Here is a 24,840-nt window from a genome sequence, read left to right on the forward strand (position 1 = left end):
GCAGCGACAGTAACGCGCCCTTTTTTACAGCATGGCGGGAGTGACATTAAGTGGGTCGACGGTGGAAAGCCGCTCTTCAGAGTGTCAACATTTGTGGTGTCCACAGTGAATACTCAGGTGAGCGTGTTGTCCTTAAATGTCAGCATCAGCCCCAACACGTGTGATCAGTGGGGGGCTCCTGTATTCATGGAAGGGGACTCCCCATGTCACATGCTGTCAGGGAGCAGGTGACTGAAAACTGCCAAGGCAGAATGTCTGCAGCATAATTTTATGCCTCTCCGAGGAGAGAGAGAATGTCCCAACCCTCCAGAACCAGGGGCTAGAGTATCGGAGGTGTCTTTGTCAGGTTGATGCCCACCCCCCTCCTTGAAATATGGTTTGCTTCCACAGACAACACCCACGTGTTAAAAATGATGAAGGTTCAAATGAAAGAATTTGGATCTTTACCTCAAAACTAAGTCTGACTCCCAGGGCCTATCCAGTGCTCCGAATGCCAAGGCATCCGCTCCAAATGCAGAATTGCGTCTCAGGGCCTCCTCGGCCAAATTTGGCCTCAGTGACCCTGCACAGGCCACCCCAGCCTTGCAGTCAGTATTTTTGTCATCAGGAGAATGATGACGATAAAATCTACCTAAGGTTTGGGGAAGGATCGAAACGAGAAACCACGTGTGAAAATATCTCAGAACTTCAACATGCTCTCCAATGGTAATTACAGTCATCGCGAAATTACCACAGGCTCGCCCCTTCCATTGCCTGGCAGCTTATTTTACTACACTATATGGACTTTTATGATGACGAATTATAAATTACAAAGCAGATTCTTACAAGTGTATAGACGACGGATTTCTCCGTGAGTTGCTAATTACTTGGTTGCTAAGAAAAATGAAACAATCCGGGGATTACACACATAATGGACCAGAATTTCCCTTGGTGACCTCTGGTTCCTCAAGCCAGATTTAGCCCTCTTGCCCAGTCGTCTACCCAAACTCTTGAAACCCGTTTGCTCTCTGATGCCGTTCCCGCCAGGCAAGTCCCACACAATGGTCCTTCCCCACCCAATCCTGCCTTTCTGTACCTGAGAATACCAATGTCTCTTTCGCACACTTCCGGCTGCTTTCCTCCCAGCAGCCCAGGTGTCTGTCTGACTCACCACCACTCACCTTTCTCTTACCGCCCCTTCCACCGGCCACGTACGCATTGCCCTGTGGGGGATACATTCATCTTTCCTCAAGCACAGGACTTACCTCAGGGATCAACCGCCCAGGCCCTGTCTTGCACCGTGTCTCCCACCTGCCTAGCGTCCCGTTTGACGCTCAGCCCTCCTCGCCAGGAAGGCAGTCTCTCCTTCCCTTCCTCCCCTCCCCACATGGGCCTGGTCAGCGCTTACCCATCCTTCAGACCCAGCCTCAAAGGTCACTTTCTCAAAGAAGCCCCTCCCATTCCCAGACCCCTCAGACAGGCCCCGCCATCTTGTCATACCCCCATGTGGCACCCTGCTTTCCTGTGAAGCACTTACCTAACTGTGACCAAGTAGCTATGTGTTGAAATTGTGGTATGGTGCCAGTCTCCCTGGCGTAATGGAAGGGACTGGGTTTTCCTGGCCCTCCACTCCGTCCTCCGCGCCTGCCAAGGGCCTGGCACAGAGTCAGCTTGCAGTAAGGGGTTGTCCAATAGATGAATAAATGAAGTGAAACTGAAAGTATCACACACACGCACGGGCACACACACACACACGCACACCAGAGGGAACCTGAGGGAAACCCAAGTCACAGATGCGCTTCTAGAGTCGACAAATTCCAGAGAAACATCCAGAATGTGTATCTTCACTAAAATCCTGTGTCTCGCTTTCTGACTGTATAACTCTGACCCCAGCTCAGAACTCCGAGAATCTCCAAGCTGCCACCTTCTTCAGGAAATAGCAGGAAAGGATGTATTAGTTTGCTCTGGCTGCGGTAACAAAACACCACAGACTGGGCGGCCTAAACCACAGAAATTTATGTTCTCACAGTTCTGGAGGCTGGAAGTCCAGTATCAAGGTGTCAGCAGGGTTTGTTTCTTCTGAGGGCTCTCTGCTTGGTGCACAGGTGGTCACCTTCTTGCTGGGTCCCCTCGTGGTCTTTCCCTCTGTGCCAACACACATCTGGTGTCTGTCTCTGGGTCCAAATCTCCTCTTTTATAGAGACATCAATCATACTGGATTAGGTCCACCCTAACTGCCTCATTTTAAAATTTATAATTGTCTCTCTAAAGAGCTTATCTTTAAATATGGTTACATCCTGGGGCGCCTGGGTGGCTCAGTCGGTTAAGCGTCTGACTTCAGCTCAGGTCACGATCTCACAGTTTGTGAGTTCAAGCCCCGCATCGGTCTCTGTGCTAACAGTTTGGAGCCTAGAGCCTGCTTCAGATCCTGTGTCTCCCTCTCTCTCTGTCCCTCCCCAGCTCACGTTCTGTCTCTCTCTGTCTCAGAAATAAAAATTAAAAACAATTTAAATATAGCTACATTCTGAGTTAGTGGAAGTTAGGACGTCAATGTATGGATTGTGGGAGAACATAATTCCCCCCATAACAAAGGGTCCGAGTCATTTTTATCTCATCAGGTTAGTGTGAACTTCCTCATTTTTTATTAGCTCAGACATTTTAAGCCTGCAAATGTCCCTCTGCATCTTAAGAGTACATCCTCTCGTGTGTGTTAAGAAATATGTAAGAAAACTATCTAGAAGTCTGTGGAAAAACCAGGAAGATGCAAGAAGGCAATTGAAAAAAGGGGCACCTGGGTGGCTCAGTCAGTTAAGCATCCGACTTCAGCTCAGGTCACGATCTCGCGGTCTGCGAGTTCGAGCCCCACGTCAGGCTCTGGGCTGATGGCTCAGAGCCTGGAGCTTGCTTCCGATTCTGTGTCTCCCTCTCTCTCTGCCCCTCCCCCGTTCATGCTCTGTCTCTCTCTGTCTCAAAAATAAATAAACGTTAAAAAAAAAAAATTTTTTTTTTTAAATTAATTAATTAAATTAAATTAAATGATGAGGGGAACAGAGCCAAGGAAAGTGCTTCTCCAGTCACTGTCATGTGGCTGAGAAGGAAAACATACCTATGAGGAAGAAATAAGAGAGAAAGCAGGCTTGGTGGTCCAGGCAGAGCCTTCAGTGTGCCACAATGTCTAGCAGAAACGAAAGCGTTCATTCTCAGTCCTTGATAAAGTACCTGCTCATTGATGCGTCGGTTCTACAGAAACACTCGCACCGCCCATCGCCATGATTGTTACGCCATTTATGCGACACCAGAAATAAACGCTTTCTTTCCTGTTTCAGGATCCCCATGTGAACGCGTTTTTCCGACAGTGCCAAAAAAGGGAGAAAGATATGTCTCAGTCGCCTACCTCGAATTTCATCCGCTCTTGTAAGGTAACAGTGACCTGCAAACAGTTTCAGTGTCTCCAAGGTAGAAACGGGGGAAAGGGGTCTTTAGGGTTCCAGCAAGTAGCAAACTAAGAGGTTACTGCCCTTGAAGATTTTTAGATGCCTTATCAGTTTCAGAGAGTAAATGGTTATGTCTCAGTGCCTAGTTTTTGTGTGTTGCTTAAAAAATTAGCAGAGGGGCGCCTGGGTGGCTCAGTCGGTTAAGCGTCCGACTTCAGCTCAGGTCACGATCTCATGGTCCATGAGTTCGAGCCCCGCGTCGGGCTCTGGGCTGATGGCCTAGAGCCTGGAGCCTGCTTCCGATTCTGTGTCTCCCTCTCTCTCTCTGCCCCTCCCCCGTTCATGCTTTGTCTCTGTCTTAAAAATAAATAAACGTTAAAAAAAAATTAAAAAAAAAAAAAAAAACTAGCAGAGATCAGGGTTTTTTCCCAAAAGAAAAACGGTTGAAAATCAGAATCAGTTGATTTTAAATTACGTAATTATATAAAGTGCCCTCGCAACATCACCCCCATGCCTGTGTGCCTTGCCAAATGCAATGAAGAATAAAGCCAAAGGAAGGTGAGCTACAGCGTTCATATTTGAGTTCTACAAAACATCAGCAGAATGTGCCTTAAAATTCATCGGTGCCTTTTTTTTTTCCTACCAATTTACTACAGAACTTACTGAATGTGGAAAAGATTCACACAATCATGAGTTTTCTGCCTATAATCTTGAATCAGCTGTTCAAGGTGCTGGTACAGAACGAAGAAGATGAAATAAGTACAGCCGTGACCAGGTATGTATCACACGGTCTCGGGAGAAGAGATCTCACAGTCCGTGGTTGCACCAAACTGGTTGCAAGAGAATGACCACTACTCGCATGTGCCTGCGTTTCGTTTGAACACAGATCTCAAATCTTAAGTATTTATCACTCTTGACTTCTTGCTTTCAAGCCATTTGTTAGTATCATTTGGATAAAGTTTTAGACCTCTTTTTTTTTTTACTCTTTCTTCTGTTTTATCATTAAGCTTTTTATTTAGAGATAATTAGAGATTTGCATTCAGTCCTAAGAAATAATGGAGAGAGACGCCATGTTCCCTTTACCCAGTTTACCAATGGCAACATCTTGCAAAACTGTAACACAGTATCACCACCAGGATATTGACATTGATGGAATGGGATACAGAACAATTTCCATCACCCGGGGAATCCCTCATGTTGCCTTCTTATAGCCGCAGTTACTTCCATCACATCACACCCCCACCCCTATCCTTGGTAACTACTAATCTGTTAAAATTTTAGATAGATAGATAGATATAGATAGATAGATATGAAGAAGAGCTGGGGATTTTCCCAGTTTTTCGTAGATTCTAGGTGAACACAAGATTTTATTTTTCAGATTAATAGCCAATGCAATTGCTGGATCATATGATAATTGCATGTGTAGCTTTTAAGAAAACTGGAGTAGCTGTACCATTTTGCATTCACCCTAGACTTTTTTTTTAAATTTTTCTTAAATTGTACTCACTTTAAATTTGTCTATGCTACATTCTTCCAACATTACTAATCTGTCTAATGACTCTGACAATCATAATTTCCTCTCTATAAAGATACCGTTTTAAGTTAGTTAAAGGATCATATATTTCTAATGTTCAGTGTTTTGAAAATATTAGTCACAGAATTCTAGGAAGAAAAATTGCTGTTAACATTGAAATGTGTCCATAACTTTCCTAACTCATAAGCATATTATTAACCTTTTCCAGAATGAGGGTCTTTAGCCTCATTTTTATTTTTTAATTTACATATTTAAATGCAAGTTAATTAATATACAGTGTCATATTGGTTTCGGGCGTAGAACCAGGTGACTCATCACTTACATATGACACCCAGTGCTCATCCCAACAAGTGCCCTCCTTAATGCCCATCCCCCATTTAACCCATCCCCCCACCCCACTCCCCTCCAGCAACCCTGTTTGTTCTCTGTATTTAAGAGTCCCTTATAGTTTGCCTCCCTCTCTGTTTTTATCTTCGCTTTCATTTTTATTTTTATTTATTTTTTTATTTTTTTAATTTTTTTTTCAACGTTTTTTATTTATTTTTGGGACAGAGAGAGACAGAGCATGAACGGGGGAGGGTCAGAGAGAGAGGGAGACACAGAATCGGAAACAGGCTCCAGGCTCCGAGCCATCAGCCCAGAGCCTGACACGGGGCTCGAACTCACGGACCGCGAGATCGTGACCTGGCTGAAGTCGGACGCTTAACCGACTGCGCCACCCAGGCATCCCTCTTCATTTTCATTTTTAAAGTAGAGCCCTGAAGCTCTGAAAAATTAATGCCTAATCATTCCATGAGAGCCAGTTCTGGACTCAGATTAAAAGTTCCCAACTGTACCTTCAGTTGAGGCTCTTTCCAGTATGAATATATGGGTCTTTGTTGACAAGACTCCTCAATATTTCGGCGGATAGATCTGTTGAAAATCTGAGACATTCTAAAACATCAGTCACAGCCATGGAGCAACTGGAGGTATGCATGTGAAAACAACCAGCCCACACCACTGCTGCTATCAGAAACTCAGCAGCTAAGGAGGGAAATAAAAAACAAAACCCTGAATCTTAACCTCATTGCTTTCCGCAAAAACGTGTGTAGCATCTCTGTGTTGAAAGGAAAGGTCCTCTTAAATGGACTATGATAATCAATTGGAAGTTAAATGTCTTGAGTTTTAATCAGGTACTAAAACTGATCCCTTTTCCAAGAAGGCAGTGTCTTCAAACGGGCAAGCCATAGAAGTCTCCAGTGGGACATTGCAGCCGTAAGATATTACTTCTATCTTAGTGTTTCGAGATTTCAGGGTTGGAAATAGTTAATAGGTAATAGGGATATTAAATATCCCGTATTGGGGGATGAGAGGAGGTATCTGAAATTGGTCCATGCGTTCATTCAGTATCTATTAAATACCCAGTTTATGGAACATACCAGTGACAAGCCAAGTGGTATTTTCCCGCCTTCTCCAGAAAGGCCACTGAAGTTTTGTTTTTCCAGGGTTCTGACCGACATCGTGGCCAAGTGCCATGAGGAACAGCTGGACCACTCCATCCAGTCGTACATTAAGGTATGAAATCGACACTTGAACACTGGGCATATCCCCTTGTGCTGTGTGGTTTGTCTCATTTCCTGTCTGCAACAAGTGGGAAGTTTCTCCCTTTAGCTGGATGGGGCTTCCCCTCGGTAATCTCAAGCATTCCCCTTAGCTACTTAGAACCCCATCTCTTCGCGTTGATAACCCAGACGTGCTCTTTAACTATATAAATAACATGTACATGTGCAAATGAAGATTTATACGGGGAGGAAGAGCAAAGAAAGAGAAGAGAAAATGAAAAAGTATTGCCCTTTTGAAGTCAACATTACAAATAAATGCAATTCCTGTGTATAGTTAAGGAATATTTTTTCCTGTTGGCTTGTTGAATGCTCTGTGTTTCTTCTGTAATGTTTTCTTAGCTCTTTTTATTGTTTTCTCAGGCATTATTTCATTTTCCCAGTTACTGTATATTTGTACCTGCTTCTGGTATGTTAAGTCCTTTATCCTCGGGCATGATCCACTAGCCCATTCCGTCATTGCGCACTGCTCCCTCCAGCCCTCCTTCGCCAAGTGTTCACTCGGACATGTTCATATTCTCATTTCCGTTGGCCTGTGACTTAATGCCAGTGAACTTGTGATGATGTTTGCACGTTAGAGTTCCTGCCTAAATGTCCTCTTCTTGAATGAAAAGAAAGCATCCATCCGGACATGAATAAGAGTGCCTCATATTGCTTTCTAATGCGTAAAGGAGCTAAATTTCTATTTTTTTTAATGCATACGATTAAATCTTTTCGAGACACAGACCTTTTTTAATTAAAAGAATTTATTCCATTAATATATACAAATGGACATATACTTATATAATTTATGTGTCTAGAAAGGTGACTACAGAAGAATTGGGGGGAAGGGCGGTTGTGCTAGAAATGTGTAAAAGACAAAAACAAAACTTCCCGTGAAATTTCATTCTGGAGGGAACCCCTCTGTGATACCATCGGTGAGGAATTTGTTCATGGCGGTTTTAGATCTACATATTTTCTACCTGCCAGAAATGTTACATAATCTCCCCAAATACCTAAGTATGAACTTGTTCCCTTCCTTACAATAGTCCATATGCCAAAAATAGTCAGCCACTTCACAGTTATTTCCCTATTGTATAATTTTGCCCAATAATATGTACATTTCAGTTGTGGAAAGCCAGTTCGACCTACAAATTCTTTTTTTAGTTTGTTCTCTGAGACAGAATCATAGTGTACTTTGAGCAGGTATTGATGAATTTACGTTCAACAGAATCATCTACAGGACTTTCACTCTCTCAGTGCTTACCCTGAGTTTTCCATTTCAATCTCCAGAGGGGCTAAGAAGAAAACAGTTCCCCAGTCCTTATTACACAAAGGCATCTCCATTTCAACACAAGTATTTGCCTTGTTCCAATGGGATCATTGAAAATTACATTAAGAACCCATGATGTTGTGACTATTTTTGTGACAGCCAAGGCAAGTCCCTTATAAGTCAGCTCTCAGACTCATTCTGTGATGCTCTTGGAAAGCTTTATGGGAAGGCATCCTGATATGGTCTTTATTTTTGACCAGGATGTTTGAAATCTCCTGATGAGACCATTTGATTTTGTAATACAGGAGACTGCATACTTAGTTTGCTTTGAAGTGGTTAAAATTCAGGAATATACCTAAGTAGAATTCCAAGCTGATAACAATTCCTAAAGATATTTTATAAAATACTTTCACATATCTACAGCGAGCACACCCTAATAAATAGTATCAACAGTAATTTTACTCTAGAAAGAACACTAAACTAGCAAGTGGGAAATTAGATTCTAGTCGAGGTTAAATAGTTAACTAGAGCAATCAGCCTCTCTTGACCTCATTTTTACCCCTGTGAAGTGAGAAGGATGAACCAGATGAATATCCAGCTCTGTGATTCTGTTATTGGACTCCTGTTGCAGTACATGGTTGACTGTCTGACCTTGACCAAGGAGTCTCATTTTTTTTTTTTATCCTCGGTGGGAAAAAAGAATTTCTTAACATGCAGATAGATATTAAGCCCCATACCTAGGTGCATAATGAAAACTGATAGGCCGATGCCAATATATGCTTTTATATCTTTGAAAGATGTGCTATTCAATGGAACTTATGTATATTCAGAAGCAAACTAAACACCATTTCAAGTTCAGTGGTGCTAAATGCTGCTAACTCACCCCATCTACAGTATCCAAAATGCACACACATGCCCATGTCTTTTTCAAAGATGGGTGTCTAAAGCCAATCTAATTAAATGCCATGGGTTATGGCAATTCATGGCACTGACATGTTCCAGCCAAAATTTTAAAATAAGAATATCCCAGGGCTAGTTGTAATGCTGTTGAGGCCAAATAATAGGGCATAGGACCAGGTAGTTGGGAATGATATTACCCTCACGTGAGTGGTAATTCATGAGGGAAAAAAAATCATACTACTCTGGATTTGAGCTAGTTCCATGCATCTCTTAGCTTTGTCTTTCTCCTCTGGGATGAGCTCGGAGAAGTCAGCCTCCATCAGGGCCACTTAGGTGACAATGAGCTGCGAAGTTCAAAGAAATAATGATAGATCCAAATGTGAATGTTCCTTTGCTTTGAGTTTCTTGCCTGCCTCCACTCTTGACGATAGCGAAGGCTGAGTGGTGAATATTATGAAGAAATGACCTTCCTTGAGGCTAACCCTACTCATAAGTAAAATGTTACAATTCAGTGATGAGCATTTTATATTTAAAATATGTGCATAAATTGGTACTGATACCCTTAAAATATATGAAGGGATCCTGAAAACTAAAAACCATCTCATGCGCTCAGAAGTGCATACCAAAACCAGTCTTTTGAGAGAAAAAAAGTAAGCAACATTTGTTATCCTACTGATGGCCGATGTTCATGAACCCTTTGATAGCTGTATCTGAGCGTGACATGATAGAACCTGGGCGTGTGGGGAGCTCACGTACTGGCCTCTGGAAGGCACCTGCTTCCCCACTTGGCTATTTGAGTGGGTGCTCTACCCTTTCAGGATGAAGAAATGCTACCATGCCACCTGTTACCAGTGGAAGGAAGGAGAAGGGGAAATGTGTCCTAAGTAGGTGGGTCAAAGCCCTCCGTGTTTCCTTGAACCTGCTAAATTGCTCTCTGAGTCTTTCTTTTGATTTCTACACAAAGAGTTTCAAGGAGAGCTTAGGTGAGCCAAGCCCTACCTGTGCAAAGCCCTAAATAGGAACCGTTGTATACTCCTCTTATCATTGGGCCTTCATTTATTTCATGACAAAATCTGGCATGAGCAGATAATTTTGAGATATGAGTTATTCGTGTAACATAACTGTGGAAACTCTGGTTTTCTGTTTTGTTTTGTTTTTTTTAAGTCTTTAACTTTTTTCCCTTTTTGGATTTTCTTCAGTTCGTGTTCAAGACCAGGGCATGCAAGGAGAGAACTATACATGAGGAGCTGGCTAAAAATGTGACTGGTCTTTTGAAATCCAATGACACCCCAACAGTAAAGCATGTCCTCAAGGTAAAGAACTTAAATGAAATTCAAGTTAACATTTAACAATAAATGTTGTCAAGTTTCACTGTTAGCACAAGGGCTGGCTTGCTCCCACTCCCGGAAGGTGATGGGACTCATCGATTTTCATAGGTCATTTCTCTTATAGTTTCTAGCATAAACGCCATATTGAAACTGCCCCATATAAAAACATTAAGCGCAAGAGATCTGTGTCAAAAGAACAGAGCTAGAATAGGCCCAAGTTAAGTCCTTTGGCCTAAAGACAAAAACGAATGACCGTTAATAATCTGAAACACTCAAAAATGCTAACTGTAGCAAAAATAAAGTTTGTTGGGTTTTTAGAGATAGTAAGAGGAAATGTACCAACAGAAGGGTTAATGCTGTACTAATGAATACACTGACAACAGACGGGAAGCGGACAGAGCAACCACTGTTTGACCCGAGAATGTTGAAAAACACATGCATTCATGGTACATAAAGAAGAGATGGCGTGGGGCGCCTGGGTGGCTCAGTCAGTTGAACACCCAACTCTTGGTTTTGGCTCAGGTCGTCATCTCGCAGTTCGTGAGTTTAAGTCCTGCTGGCAGTTCAGAGCCTGCTTGGGATTCTCTCTCTCTCCCTCTCTCTGTGCCCCTGCCCTGCTCATGTTGTCTCTCTCTCTCTATCAAAATAAATAAATAAACTTTAAAAAAAAAAAGCAAAAAGAAAAGACGGCGAGAAGCTTATAAAGAGATAACTCTACATTATTATCGAAGCATGGATTTAGTCCCCAGCTAAATTAATTATCTATCATGGCTTGACAGATGGATGATTGATCAGCAAGTAGCTGGAAAGAGAAGGTGGGATCAATAAACCTCAACATGAGTTCCCTAAACTCAAATTATTCTAGGCCAAGCAGTTTGTTTCAATTCGTCTTATGAGTATATTCATTCTGTTTATGCAACAAAACTGCTCTGAGTGCCCCACCCCCACAGGACAGGCACCAGCCTTAGCATTCGGCAGACATCAGAGGATAGAATAAAGACCTCTGCCCTTGGGAAGCTTGCATTCTGCTGGGGGATGAAAATGAGCAACTACAGGCATCAGAACCAAAATAATTAAATTGTGTGTTAGAAGGTGAGAAGTGGTATGGGGGGAAAAAAAATATCCAGCAGGTAAGGGGAATCGGGAACGCTGCGGGTACAGAGTGAGGTTGGCAGTTTAAATAGAATGGTGAGGATAGAACTCATGGAGAAGGTAATACTTGAGCAAAACGTGCAAAGGAAGTTGGGGAACTGGCCACGTGGGTGCTTGGAGAACAGTAAAGGTAGAGGGGACTCATGTATAAAATCGCAAGGCAGCAGCCTGCCTGGTGTGCCAGAAGGATGGCCGAGAGGCCAGTGTGGCTGGAGCCAAGTCAGCGAAGAAGAAAGGAGGAGAGTGAGAGTGGGGAGCAGTGGTTGGCAGGTAGCCTAGGGCCTTGCGGGCTACTGCGAGGGCTTTGGCTTCCACTCGGCAAATTTGAGAGCCCTTAGAGGGTTTTGAGCAGGGGAGTGATGCAAGCTGACCTGAGTTTAAAGGGGCACCCTGATGGCTGTGTAAAGAGAGAATCCACTCTAGCAGGGGTGGAGTGACGATGGTATCGGGGTGCTTGGGGTGGGGGGGGGAGAGGTGCCTGCCAGAGAAGCAGGGTTCTGTAGGGGGAGTCCGCGCTCAGTTAAAAGACAAGGTCAAGGGAACATTCGGAGAAATTACGTCTTCAGGAGATTTTGGTGGTGTTGGGCCATGCCTTCCAGAAGGTGTGTCGGGAGATAAGAAGCAATGGGATGTAAGAATGCAAAAAGGAATATGTGGTACCTACAGAGAATAGAGGGCAAGAAGGCGAGACTTCTGTTATCAGACAGAAACTGAGACCAAAGGCCTAATTCCATTAGTCCTGGTGGCCTCTAGGTAAACAGCAGAAGCAGACGAGACTGCTAAGGGGTAGAGCTTGATAGGCCTCAGCTGCCTTAAGAGGCAAATGTAGGGACACTTGGCATATCGTTAAAAATATCATTTTGGACACAATGGGGAAAGGGAATGTTAACAGTGTGCCTTGTATTGTTATTTCTGACAATATGAATTCCATTTCCAATATCCAGTTTACTAAGAAACGACCCCTTCAAAAAAAAAAAAAAAAAAAAAAAAAAAAAGAAACGACCCCTTCGTAAATCGAGAGCCGCCTTGTTCGAACACAGACCTCCTTTGTCCCTCATCTCAGTCAGATGTCTAGAGTCAGGACCGTGGTGGACTCAGAAGCTCTTAGCAATGTTGTGTGTACCAGCCTAAAGTGGATCTAATTCACATGCCCCTCGATGGTAGACCAGAGAAGTAAATTGGGGTTGTGTATGTGATGGACTTCCAGCTAAATGAGTCAACATAGATGGACCTCAGGACAGGATTTCTTGAATGAAAAAAGCAATCATCGGACAATACGCACCGGATGATTCCGTTTATATGGAGTTCAGCGGCAGGCAAAAACTAAATTGTGCTTCAGTATATACTATTGGTAGCAAAACTTTGAAGTAAAGCAAGGGAATAATTAGCACAGAATTCAAAATTGTTATCAGTGGTGGATAAAATGGAAGGGGAAATGGACCAGGGAGGTATACTCTTTAAACTGTACATATACAACATACACTTTTTGTATCTGGGGTAAGTATGACCCTTAGACCCGAAAAAGGGGGACCTTCATCCTAGGACATGTTTTGGTCTTCTCCAGCTGCACCCCTCCCCAGAGGAAGAGGTGGGAGAGGAGCTAAGAGAAATGCCCACTGGGAGCCCCTACCTCCCCTTCTGGACCAAAAGGATTCCCAGGAGCCTCCCACCTTAAGGGTTTATCAGCTTAATCTTAGGCCCGCTGAGGGCCTCTTTCCTGAGTCCAGCCTTCAGAGGGGAGATCTTGATGCCTGAGGGAAACTGTAGACCTACGAAGGGAGCAGTTTGAAGTGGGAGAGAGTTCGTGGACAGCAGTCTCTTATGCAGGCTTGACGGTCCCATGTGGGCAGGTGGTCCGTCCAGGTACGGGACAGAACCTTGGGCAAGAAGAGGAGTTAGGCCAAGGACCTGCTCTGTCTGTGCCCCCACGTTCTGGCCCAGCGCTCCAAGTTGACATGAAGTTCTATTTGACATGAAGTTAGGGGAATCAGACACACTTAATTTAACACTTTGTTAGCTTGACTTCAAACTTTTAGATGTTTAGCCATGTGGCTTTCATCTTTACTTTTGCCTCTGGCCCTGGAATGCTAAGGAGAGGCCCACATTGATATATTTTAATATAAAAAGTTTTGTTTAGTTTTGTGTAACTGAAACAAATAGAACACTCCATGCATAAATATTTCATGAGATTGCTGTCTAATCAGCCGCATCGAGTAAACCAGTATCTTGTTTTAGTTTCATTCTTTAAGATGATTAAGCTGCTGAAATGTCTGGCATTTACTTTCACCACTGGAATTCTGATAAAGATCGTCCTAACCTAATGGAGATATTTTATTGTTCTGGTTCATTTCGTTTCAAAGAATACATTTTAAAATAAAGACTTTACAATATTACATGTTTTAAAGGACAAAATCATTGTTATTTTACTATCACGTAATAAATTTCTTGCTGTCTTTTCTTTTCCTAACAGCATTCTTGGTTCTTCTTTGCAATTATCCTCAAATCAATGGCACAGCACTTGATTGACACAAATAAAATTCAGGTAAGAACATAGGTAATGCAACACAGTCCAACAATTGTGCTGATGAGTACGCCCTCGTTAGTTCCATTTTTATTTGCTTTGTGAACCTTAGCGATCTGTGTCCGTTGCTTTTTAAGTGGGAGAAACGATTGTGTGCGTCAGTACAGGTCCTTCAGAAGCAGATGCCAGGACAGAATTAGAGGTGCAAAAGGATAGGAAGGAAGACCAAGACCAGGAAGATCTGACACCTGTAGAAGGAGCTGGAGAAGGAAGGAAAGAGGGTTGGCCAGAAAGAGTTCGGCAGTGAGAAGTTTTTAGCTGGGCCAACGGGCATTCTGAGAGCAGAGAATGTTCATTAGAAGAGTCCTGCGTGGGGCAGATGGTCTGCTTGTGGTATCTCTGCAAGCTCAGTTATGAACTTGGAGAGCCTTGGGAGACCATGGGCTTGGCATGAGCGCTTGGCGTTCTTCCCGGTAGATTTTGTCTCGAAAGAACATCTGAGCTGTGCTCATCCATGGCTGCCATAGTCCATGGTTTGTATCATGCATAGCACATGCTCCTGAATCTGCCCTTCTGCAGTTCCCATGGGCCTCGCTTCCTGAAAGGAAGTTTACAAGAGGGAGGCTGGTGGGATCACCGGAAGCTCCTGTTATGACAGTATGTCTCAGGGCGCCACATGATTCTCATCATCTCCATCCTCTCCGTGTCCATCTTTGATTCCCCTCACCCTCAGCCAGCAGCTCTGAAGGTCTTGGTGGCTTATCTGTGGTGTGACCCAAGCCCTCATTCAGACTGGTCCAGAGCGGTCTCAGCCTCTGGTCATCATACTCTACACAGATCATTCATAGTTATAATTGGGTAAGAGGACCAAGAAGCACTCAAGTGGATTGATCTCCTGAGTTCCACACAGATTTCTCTGTACTCTCACAGTAGGTAAACCACCCCTCCCCCCCCGCCACCAAGAGAATAAATCAGAATATTGCTTGGGGTGGAGCTGGCGGTGAATAGTGATATTGTCTTTGTTCACACTCTTGGTCAGGAAGGGGCAGTGTTGGGGGTTTTCACTTGGCCTTTTACCACGGGCCAAGCATCCAGTGTGAGGTCAGTCCAAATGCCAGTTATGTCAATACCAATTATACATTTGCACCAGGTAAATGTATAAATGACTGTCAGGTAGATCTTTGAAACCAGTGGATCCACATTAGCAGAATTTTAGCCTGGGCCCTTTTATTGATTCCTTTTAAGTTCCCACTGTAACAGGGTGGGCGTGATGATTCTCTTGGCCTTCAGATACCAATATCAGCTCAGATCTTGTATTAAATAGTGCTTGAAATACATGAGTGTTCCCCTCCCCCTAGTGCAGTCACCTGAGTCCAAGGCTGTGGAGCCCTTTGTAGAAGGGCTGATAGAATCATTAAAGTATATGCTTAACTGCAGTATTGCAGGGGGCTTTTTGTAGAGACCCTGTCTCCCCTTCGATCAGCGTGTACCAGATCTGAAAATTGACTCAGGTCTAGAGGCAGAGAAAGGAATCGCACATATTTTTTGGAGCAAACATTGTCATCTTCTGAGATGAGAAGCTGCCTTTTTTGGTAGATTAAGTATTGCCATCGTTGGTTACTGTTTTTCCCATAGGGACTCCAATATTTTTAACTAGCTCTACAACTACCTGAGGGTCGAGCCCCCTTGGCTGCTCTCCAGCCTTCCTATCTGTTACCGTAATTGCGGCCTTCTGGCTCCTGGAGGTTAAGTACAATCTCCTGGCCTCTGTTATTTGGGTAACCATCATCGCCATGACTGTTAGTGAGCCAACACTGACTGCCTGTCTCATCTGCAGACGGGAGACCACTGAACTTCTTAGAGATGTCAGTCCCACCTTTTTGATGGCTTTGGTGTGAATGATGTGACTTGCGGACGTTCCCGTAGAACTTGATCCTCCAGTAGATCTTCTGGTCTCTATCTGTCCACTCTTACGTATCCATTTCCCTCTGTCTCTTTATTCTTTCTTCTATCATCTGCCAGGACACCTCAAGTATTCTCATTTTCACGCTGCTTAGAATGTGCCATCACCAGGATGCTAAGAGCCATCCTAACAATGAGTGGTCCACCCAAAGGTATCATTTCACTCAAGTCCTGATAAAATGTCAATGAATTTTAACTTATTCACTCTTCTTTCTGGCCCCCTTGGGGACCAGAGGAACTCCCGTGGTTCCTGCTTGGTACATGCCAACTAACTCTTCCAGCTTCTTAGGGTATACTCTCTTTCATACCTTATTAGGCCCAGCAAGTTCATAGCTGGGTTACGCTAGGACAGTTCACCTGGGAGAAATGCAATCTCTAAATAGGGGGAAGTAGGGCACTTGTACCAAGGCTGAGGGTTTAGGAAAGTGTGCGTAGCCACCCGTCCTTGGGCCGTCCACCCAGATCCATGCTTCCAGACTCCAGGTCTCTCCAACCATGGCTTGACCTAAGCATAGCAGATCTGCCTTGGCTGGACACTTAATCGTCTCCAGAGCTCCCTAACTTACCTCTTAGATCATCTACTTGGTTTTCAGCTGTGTCTGCTCTCCCTCTCCCAGTGATGAAAACCTCCTGTCTGGAAGGAAGAGAAAATCTAATGTAAAGATAAGAATTATTCATATGTCTCTGTTACTGAGCTGTGTTGGGAGTTAGGAAACCTCACCACTCCAGTCCTTGCCCCATCACTAACAGGGTAGATGATAAAAAAGACACTTAGCATCTCAGAACATATTTTCTCACCTGTGAGAAGAACGGATTAGACTAAAAGCCTTTCATTCCTATCAGTATTTATCTGCTCAGATAGGTCACAGATGCCCTTATGAACAGTTAAAAATAAAGGAACTCATCATGGATGATGCCCTCGTGTCTAACCGTTTATCTTCACTGATTCAGGTTTCTTTTTCATTGTCACCTCCAGGGGCTACCCCAGCCTCCAGTTTCCTCTCAAGGGCCCATCACCTTCAAGTTCTCTTTTTTTTTTTTTTAATTTTTTTTTAACGTTTATTTATTTTTGAGAGACACAGAGAGACAGAGCATGAGCAGGGGAGGGACACAGACACACACACACACACACACACACACACACACACAGGATCTGAAGCAGGCTCCAGCCTCTGAGCTGTCAGCACAGAGCCCGGTATGAGGCCCGAACTCATGAGCTGTGAGATCATGATCTGAGCTGAAGTCGGATCTTTAACCAGCTGAGCCACCCAGGCGCCCTGCATTACCTTTGAGTTTTCTAACCATCTCCATTCATCACAGACCTGATACCATCATTTCATTCAAAAGCATCCACAATGCACGCTTCTTATGCTTTTTGTGTTGTCTTTTCTTTCTTTCTTTTCTTTTTTTTTTTAATTGTGAAATGAATGGCTTTCCCCACCATTAAGACAGTTTTTGTCATCACGGAGTGTGGGAGATTTGAGGAAGTCAGGAGAGGCATCTGGTTTGGTGCCCTGAGAGGCAGACAGCACCTCCACATGCGGTCTTGACAAAGATGAGTTCCTGTTCACTAGGAACTTATGGATACCTTCTCTGCACTGATCTCTAGTAGCAAGAGGTTCATGGTACTGGCTGACCTTTTGTTTCCCACCAGCCTCCTTTTCCTAAAAAATTGCCAAGAGCCTGAACTTCAGCCCGTGCATTCTATGCCTGCCCCTGGTGACATATGCCATACGATAGATAGCCCAGACCCTCCAATGTGTTCTGGCTCTTTGGCTTACGGTCAGACTGTGCTATTCCTTTGCCTCTTTTCTCCCCCTATTCTGAGACAGAAATCCACAATTCCCAGTGTAGACACTCTCCCATTTCACTTGAGCCTTTGGGATATACTTCTGGAGAACAATTAAAAACACTACTCACGTATTTACTTGTCAGAACTTCTTTGGGTTAAGAGTGGGAGTAGGCCACAAGGAGTTAGAGAAGTAGACAAAAAGAGGGAAGAACCGAGGGAATATCAAAGCCCAAGGTGTTAGCACATGTGCTGTGAAGAAAATGTTGGTGCTGATGTATATAATGCATCTTAGAGGATTAACAAAAGGAAAAGAGGAAATCTACAGATGTGCTTTGATTATTTAAAAAGAATGTTGTTTTCATGTAGGTGAATTGTTTACTTTATTTCCCAAGGTATATGGAGCAGAATGAAAAACTCCCCATGTGATTAAATAATTTACGTTTATTTGTTGTTAATATAATTTGATTTCCACAGTAAGCGTTAAATATACATAGAGGGTAACCATACTATCCCAAAATATCTATATAGCCATGTCCTGGCAAATGGATTTAAAAATAATCCAGTGCACATAAGCACTTAAGAACTTGGTCTTAGAAAGAAAGAAAAGAAGAAAGGAAGAGGGAGGGAAGGAGGGAGGGAGGAGGAAGGAAGGAAGGGAGGGAGGGGGGGGGGGGGGGGGGGGGGAGGAGGAAGGAAAAGCCAGTTGAACCTCTTGTTTGTTCCACGTGATTCCTATAACTTCATCCTCCTTGGTTTTTAATCTCGTCACATGGAAGGCTGGGTGCTGAGAATTTTAGAAGTATATAGAGTTCAGTCTAACTCTAAATTTTGTGTTTCTATCTATGGTGAAAATGTGAGGCTAATTTTAAAGTCAACTTATAAAGATGAATCAATCTTGCCTGTCTCGTGCGAAGGGCTATGTGAATTCATGAAGTACGGCTAGATGGGAAAACTTAGCTGCCCGAAACTTTCCCCTTCTGTGTGGGAGGTCCAACAGGAGCAGAAGATTCCTGGACCGGAGGAGAGTCATTAGGAACCCACAGAGTTTAGGTCAATGAATGTTATCTAATCTCAGAACCAAGTCATTTTGTGTCTGGTGGCAAGTCTCTTAACTGGGAGGTCCCACTGGCACCTGCTGTGGCATATCCTGGGACCGTGATCTTAGGATGAGCTTGTACAAACTTGAAGCTACGAGATGAATAAAGGTGGAGAGGCTGATGTAAAACCTGGTGATTATAGCTAATAACAGTGTGTTGTATGATTGAAATTTGCTCACAGAGTAAAACTTAAATGTTCTTACAAAAAAATAATAAAGATGTGAGGTGATGGACATGTTAACTATATGGAAGGAATCTTTCACGATATATATGTGGTATATGTGTATCAAAGCACCAGTGTGCACTTTAAACATCTTACAGTTTTCTATGTCAGTTACACGTCAATAAAGCTGAAATATATTTTCAGAAAAGACTAGCTGGGACTTTACTAGAGGACATTTCAAACCAGTATCTGCACTCATTCAGTTACTCATTCGTTGATCTCTTATAGTTGTTTACTGGGGGATACCTCATCTTAAAAAATCAAAATAATTGATTTTGAATTAAATAGAAAACTACGTGTTAATGGAAATCTAGACTAGTATTTATTATAGTTATATTCTAACAGGGAAGGGGGGGGAATTAAGATGTGAGAGGTCATAGAACATGTTACATTTCTACACTGTTTGAATAGTTTGCTATTAATAGATAATTTACTTTTTAATGAAAAAGTGAGGACCACCTGAGTGGTGCAGTGGGTTAACTGTCCAACTCTTGATCTCGGCTCGGGTCATGATCTCACAATTTTTGAGTTCAAGCCCCATGTCAGGCTCTGCACTGATGTTGCAGAGCCTGCTTGGGATTCTGTCTCTCCTTGTCGCTGACCCTCCCCTGCTTGTGTTCTCTCTCTCTCTCTCTCTCTTTCTCTGTCTGTCTCTCTCTCTCTTTCAAAATAAATAAACTTACGAAAAAATTTTTTAAAAAGTGAAAAACATCATTGGCCAAGATAGAAGGGAGTGTTAAGGGAAAATGATGGAAATTATAATCTTGAAATTAAAAGGTTTCTATTTTGTAATTGCTTTCAAGTTTTCAAAAGGACTTTTTGTTTCATATATACAAAATGAAGGAAGTCTTTCAGTTTCTTTTTTTCCAGGCTTAGGATTCCACATGCCACATTATAAAGAAATGATCCATTCTTCCCCTAGCTTTCTCGGACTCAAAGATTTCCTGAATCTTACCAGAATGAATTGGACAATCTTGTAATGGTCCTATGCGATCACGTGATTTGGAAGTACAAAGATGCACTTGAAGAAACAAGAAGGGCAAATCAAAGCGTTGCCAGATTTCTTAAGGTACAGTTAAAAAAGTTCACAGTCCCATACAAACCTTCATGATAGTGAATGCAAGATATTCTAAGTGTTAATCAACTCACATCTCCATTTATGGTAAAAGAATCAAAACTTAGCACTATTAGATGAATACTTTTATCTCTACATCTTACTTTTTAATATTTTGTTTCGATTTGGGGTGCCTGGGTGGCTCAGTCATTTGAACATCAATTCTTGATTTCAGCTCAGGTCATGATCCCAGGATTGTGGGATCGAGCCCCACATTGGGCTCCACACTGAGCCTGAAGCCTGCTTGGGATTCTCTCTCTCTCTCTCTCTCTCTCTCTCTCTCTCTCTCTCTCTTCCTCCTCCCCAGCTCATACACTGTTTCCCTCTCTCTCTCTCAAAGTAAAAAAAAATAATAATAATATTTTTTCCAATTTAGAGTCACAGAAGCAACACCAAGCTTCAATAAAAGTATCCATTTGAGTGTTGTCAAATCATAGTATTTCTAAATATTTTTTAAGTGAGATTTTTAAAGGAAAAGCTGCAATGTGGCAATATTTTCTTGGGCATTTCTGCCCTTGGAGTAATGTTCTGGATTGCCTGTAGCTCTACTGATGATGTCAAATAGCCGCTTTGGGAACTTAGGGTAATTTGGCATTTTTATTATATTACCACCAGGCTCTTTTATACATGATGAAAATATTATGCACCAATCGCATTTTAAAAATGATCAATTTAAGTATTGAGAAGCTACTTTCTAACCTCAGTATATATATACACATATATATAGTACTAAAGTTTTATTTCTTTCTTTGCGTTACAGATTGAATTGAGAAGGCAAAAATGCTAGTCAAGAAAAAAAAAACAAAGCTAATGTAGAAGGATGGTATATCATTTAACAAATAATACATTCAACTAGAAACATAATGTTTTTCTTCTATTCCTTCTTTTGCCCAACTATTGACTATTATATCCTTGATGAAGCCACTTTTCTTGTATCTTTATGATACAAGAACATACTGCATGAGTGTGAAAATTTATAAATAAATACTAACAATATAAAGCTAAGAGGCCATAAAATTTTTCCACATCATCTTTGGTGAATTTTAATCCAGTAAAATCTGTTTTTAATATATTAAACATCATTTCAAACTATACACTGTAGTTGGTCTCATCTCACATTCACTGTTTCCTCCAATATTTTGCTTCTTATTTTTGCTTTTCACTTGCTTTCAGAAAAAAAAAAAAAGGCATGGTCAAGATTAGGGATGAAGAGGGTCGAGAAAAAATTACTATAGTTTTATACCACATTTTAAGATGTACAGGAATAAAGTTTATTACTATGCTAGTAGGTTATTTGAAGTGCTTGGTAGAAGAGGAAATTTGGAAAAAATGATAAATTGTCTAATTTGTAAGCAAATTGTGTTGAAGAAACATCTGTAATATTCTTCCCTAAATTGCAAAGAATGATGGCTAAGCGAGTCTTTTAAACGGGGAAAGACCCTTTCTCTATCTTCCTTGGCTTAAATGCTGTGTGCTTGTTGGAATAAATATGTTTTCCTTGGAGCTTATGCATCCAAAAGTTGCCACTTGTACATAAACTAATGTCAAAACTGGGAGCAAGTAAAAAATGTCGAAGATTGAAAGGGACAGCATGGTGTAGAAGCTAACGGTGGTCCCAGTAGTTTTGTGAAATGTGTGGGCTAAAAGCATGGATTGGCAATAGATGAACAAATATGGTCTGTAAGATACATAGATTACATGGACTGCAAATCGAAAGCAATACCTAGGTGAAGTTTATAAGTGAAAAGAGTTGAATATGTTGTACATTGTAAAAGTCCATTCTGCAAGCATTGTTTTCAAATTGTAGTTTTATTTTTTGTTAATGTTTTTTTTTTTTTTTGAGACAGAGAGAGAGAGAGAGAGAGAGAGAGAGAGAGAGAGAATGTGTGTGTGCATGCGGGAGCGGGGCAGGGGCAGACAGAGGGAGAGGAACAGAAGATACTGTCTGCACCGAGCCTGACGTGGGGCTCGAACTCATGAACCGTGACATCACGACCTGAACCAGAGTCAGCCGCTCAACCGACTGAGCCCTCCAGGTGCCCCTCAAGTTTTAGTTTTAATGGCATTTCCTTGACACAGAAAACTTTTTTTTTTAACTTTTTGTGAAGATTATCAGATGAAATCTTTTGAACTAGGAGAGAAAAAGGGAAAAGGAGACAGAATGATTTTTTGAATGTAAAATTTAATGTAGTCATTTGGCACAATGCCTATGAACTGATGAACGTTGAGCTTTCAGCTTCTCCACTCCCGCTGTTGGCATTATAAATCTCACGTAGGGGCCCCTGGGTGGCTCGGTTGGTAGAGGGTCCGACTCGATTTCAGCTCAGGTCAGGACCTCACGGCAGGTTGTGAGCCTGCAGCCTGTTTGGCACTCTCTCTCTCCCTCTCTCTCCGCCCCTACTCCACGTGCTTGCACGCCCATGTGCAAACACGCTCTCTCTCAAAACAAATAAATCAACATTTTTTTCTTAATCTCTTATATTCCCGGAAATCTGATAAGAGTGATCTGCTCACTTCGGGCTTCAAGTGACTTCTGCTTCTTTTGGTTATTAAATTTTACAGCGGCGATCAAATACTGCGGATTAGTTGGCATTGGAATTTCACAATTGAAAAATAATTGTAACACCGTAGCTGTGTCAAAATTGTTTTCCAAGAATGGAGAGAGCAGTATGTCTGGTGTGGGCATATAAAAATGTCCTAGGTGAGGGGCGCCTGGGTGGCTCAGTCAGTTAAGCGTCTGACTTTGGCTCAGGTCATGGTGTCATGGTCTGTGGGTCCGAGCCCCTCGTCGGGCTCTGTGCTGACAGCCTGGGGCCCAGAGCCTGCTTCAGATTCTGTGTCCCCCTCTCTCTGTCTCTGCCCCTCCCCTGCTTGTGCGCTCACTCTCTCTCTCTCTCAAAAATAAATAAACGTTAAAAGAAAATTAAAATAAACACATAAATAAATACATAAATAAACATTTTTTAAAAATGTCCTAGGGGACAATGTGCCTTCCTCCATGATATATCATATCATGGGAAAGTAAGATTTTTGCAACAACTAAGCCAAGACCTGTACATTCTCTGGGTATTCCGTCCTGAAAGTAGATGGGTTGCAAATGGGTCCGTGGATACCTGTGTAGCTTTTGTAATTTTTCTTTTTACTGCCAGTCTGGGTCACAACTCCACCGTACCCGAGCGAACCCATCTAAGTACTCTTCTGATGCAGGCCTGATACCAAGGAGAGAGCAAGGGAAAGTTCCTTGTAATTTGTATTTTCCTGCTCAGACAGCCGTGCCTCTTTACCCACGTGGCTGCCTAATGGCTTTATTTCAGCCAGCTTTGGAAATCATCTAATATAGGAGCCCGTTTTAGTTTGGTAGCAAAATACATTTAAAGAAACATCTGTGAGGGGCGCCTGGGTGGTTCAGTCGGTTGAGCGTCCGACTCCAGCTCAGGTCACGATCTCACAGTTCGTGGGTTCGAGTCCTGCATCGGGCTCTGTGCTGACAGCTCAGAGCCTGGAGCCTGCTTCGGATTCTGTGTCTCCGTCTCTCTGCCCCTCCCCTGCTCATGCTCTGTCTCTCAAAAAAGAAAATAAATGTTAAAAAAAATTTCTTTAAAGAAACATCTGTGATATTTCTCCGTAAACATCGACAGAAATGGGTAAGTGAGTCTCTGCAAAGGGGAAAGTCTTCATATTTACTCTATTTGACTTAAACGCTCTATGACTTCTTTTTAAAAATATAATTGATTGTCAAATTGGTTTCCATACAACACCCAGTGCTCATCCCAACAAGTGCCCTCCTCAAGGCCCATCACCCACTTTTCCATAGAGCTCATCTATGCAAAAGTTGCTGTCGGTCGTACCTAAGCTGCTGTCAAGCACAGGGGCAAAGGAAAGTATTCAAGATGAAAGAGGAAATAGCAGGACTAGTGGCTTGAAGAATATTAAAAAAAAAAAAAAAAAAAGCAAGGACACTCCTCCGGTTTGTTTTGTGATTTAGGGCTTCATCCTCTTCACTGAGCAAATTATAGACTAAAATTGCCATTGTCCTCACAATCGGTGAAATAAAATATTGTTTTTATTAAAATCTGTGTTTGCACATAGTTTAGAATATTTGGCTTTTAATTTACTAAACAAAACTGAGAAAATATTGGTAGGTTATAAGTTCTCCAGATGAAGAACCTGCAAACTTTTTTTGTGAACAGCTAAATACTAAACATTTTTAGCAGGACGTACGGTCTCTGACACAGCTACTCAACTTTGCTACTGGAACACAATACAGCCCTAAACCATTCACCGTAGACGATAGGGAAGTGATTGAGTGGGGTTGTGTTCCAATAAAACTTTATTTATAGAAGCAGACAGTGAGCCAGTTTTGGCCCCCTGGGCTGTAGTTTGCCAAAGCCCGCTGCAAATTATTTTCTGTTGCTATAAAAGGTTACTATAAATTATTTTAAAACAGAAGCAGAGAAAGGCCCCTCTAGACCTCAGCAACGGGCAGAAGAGCCTCTGTACCTGGGGCGAAGCAGACGTTGGGGTGGACCAGACTCGGGAGACCCATGATAGGAGAGCTGCTTGATGAAGCCTGACCTCAGGAGGGCTCTCTGCAGGCAGAAGGCTGATGCGGATGATCTTGTTTCCTGGGAATGACCCCCTTTTTTCTCTCACTGCCCCTTGGAAAGCATGACAAACTTACCACATCGAAGGTCATTCTTCAATCTCAGAAAACCCCAAACGCAGCCTTCTCCCCGCCTTCCCCATTCCCTGGTCCTGGAGCCCGACCTCCTTCAAAAGCTATCAAGCCTGTTCCTCAGAATAACCACAGTAGCCCCTGGGAGGTGTCAATCGCCACATTCAGTGACAGGACTCACCACCCTCTCCTCCATCGAGTCAAGGAGCCCTGGTGTCTTCCCCACTGACATCCCCAGGGTTCTTTTCACCTGCTTTTTTATTGAGATGTTTCTCAAGC

The 24,840-nt window shown here is 42.6% G+C and overlaps 1 protein-coding gene across 5 annotated transcripts in view; it reads left to right on the forward strand.

Annotated features, from left to right (window-relative positions):
• Positions 1–24,840, forward strand: part of DOCK10 (dedicator of cytokinesis 10) — a 268,151-nt gene that overhangs the window by 195,415 nt on the left and 47,896 nt on the right. For all 5 annotated transcript variants that reach the window (XM_049615823.1, XM_049615821.1, XM_049615819.1 and 2 more), the window contains exons 22-28: positions 31–117; positions 3,306–3,398; positions 4,070–4,188; positions 6,432–6,501; positions 9,897–10,010; positions 13,648–13,719; positions 19,695–19,841. In XM_049615823.1, coding sequence (XP_049471780.1) covers positions 31–117; positions 3,306–3,398; positions 4,070–4,188; positions 6,432–6,501; positions 9,897–10,010; positions 13,648–13,719; positions 19,695–19,841 — 702 coding nt within the window. The remainder of the gene's footprint in view (positions 1–30; positions 118–3,305; positions 3,399–4,069; positions 4,189–6,431; positions 6,502–9,896; positions 10,011–13,647; positions 13,720–19,694; positions 19,842–24,840) is intronic.

This window comes from Panthera uncia, assembly GCF_023721935.1.
Source record: "Panthera uncia isolate 11264 chromosome C1 unlocalized genomic scaffold, Puncia_PCG_1.0 HiC_scaffold_3, whole genome shotgun sequence".
In the NCBI taxonomy this organism is placed as follows: Eukaryota; Metazoa; Chordata; class Mammalia; order Carnivora; family Felidae; genus Panthera; species Panthera uncia.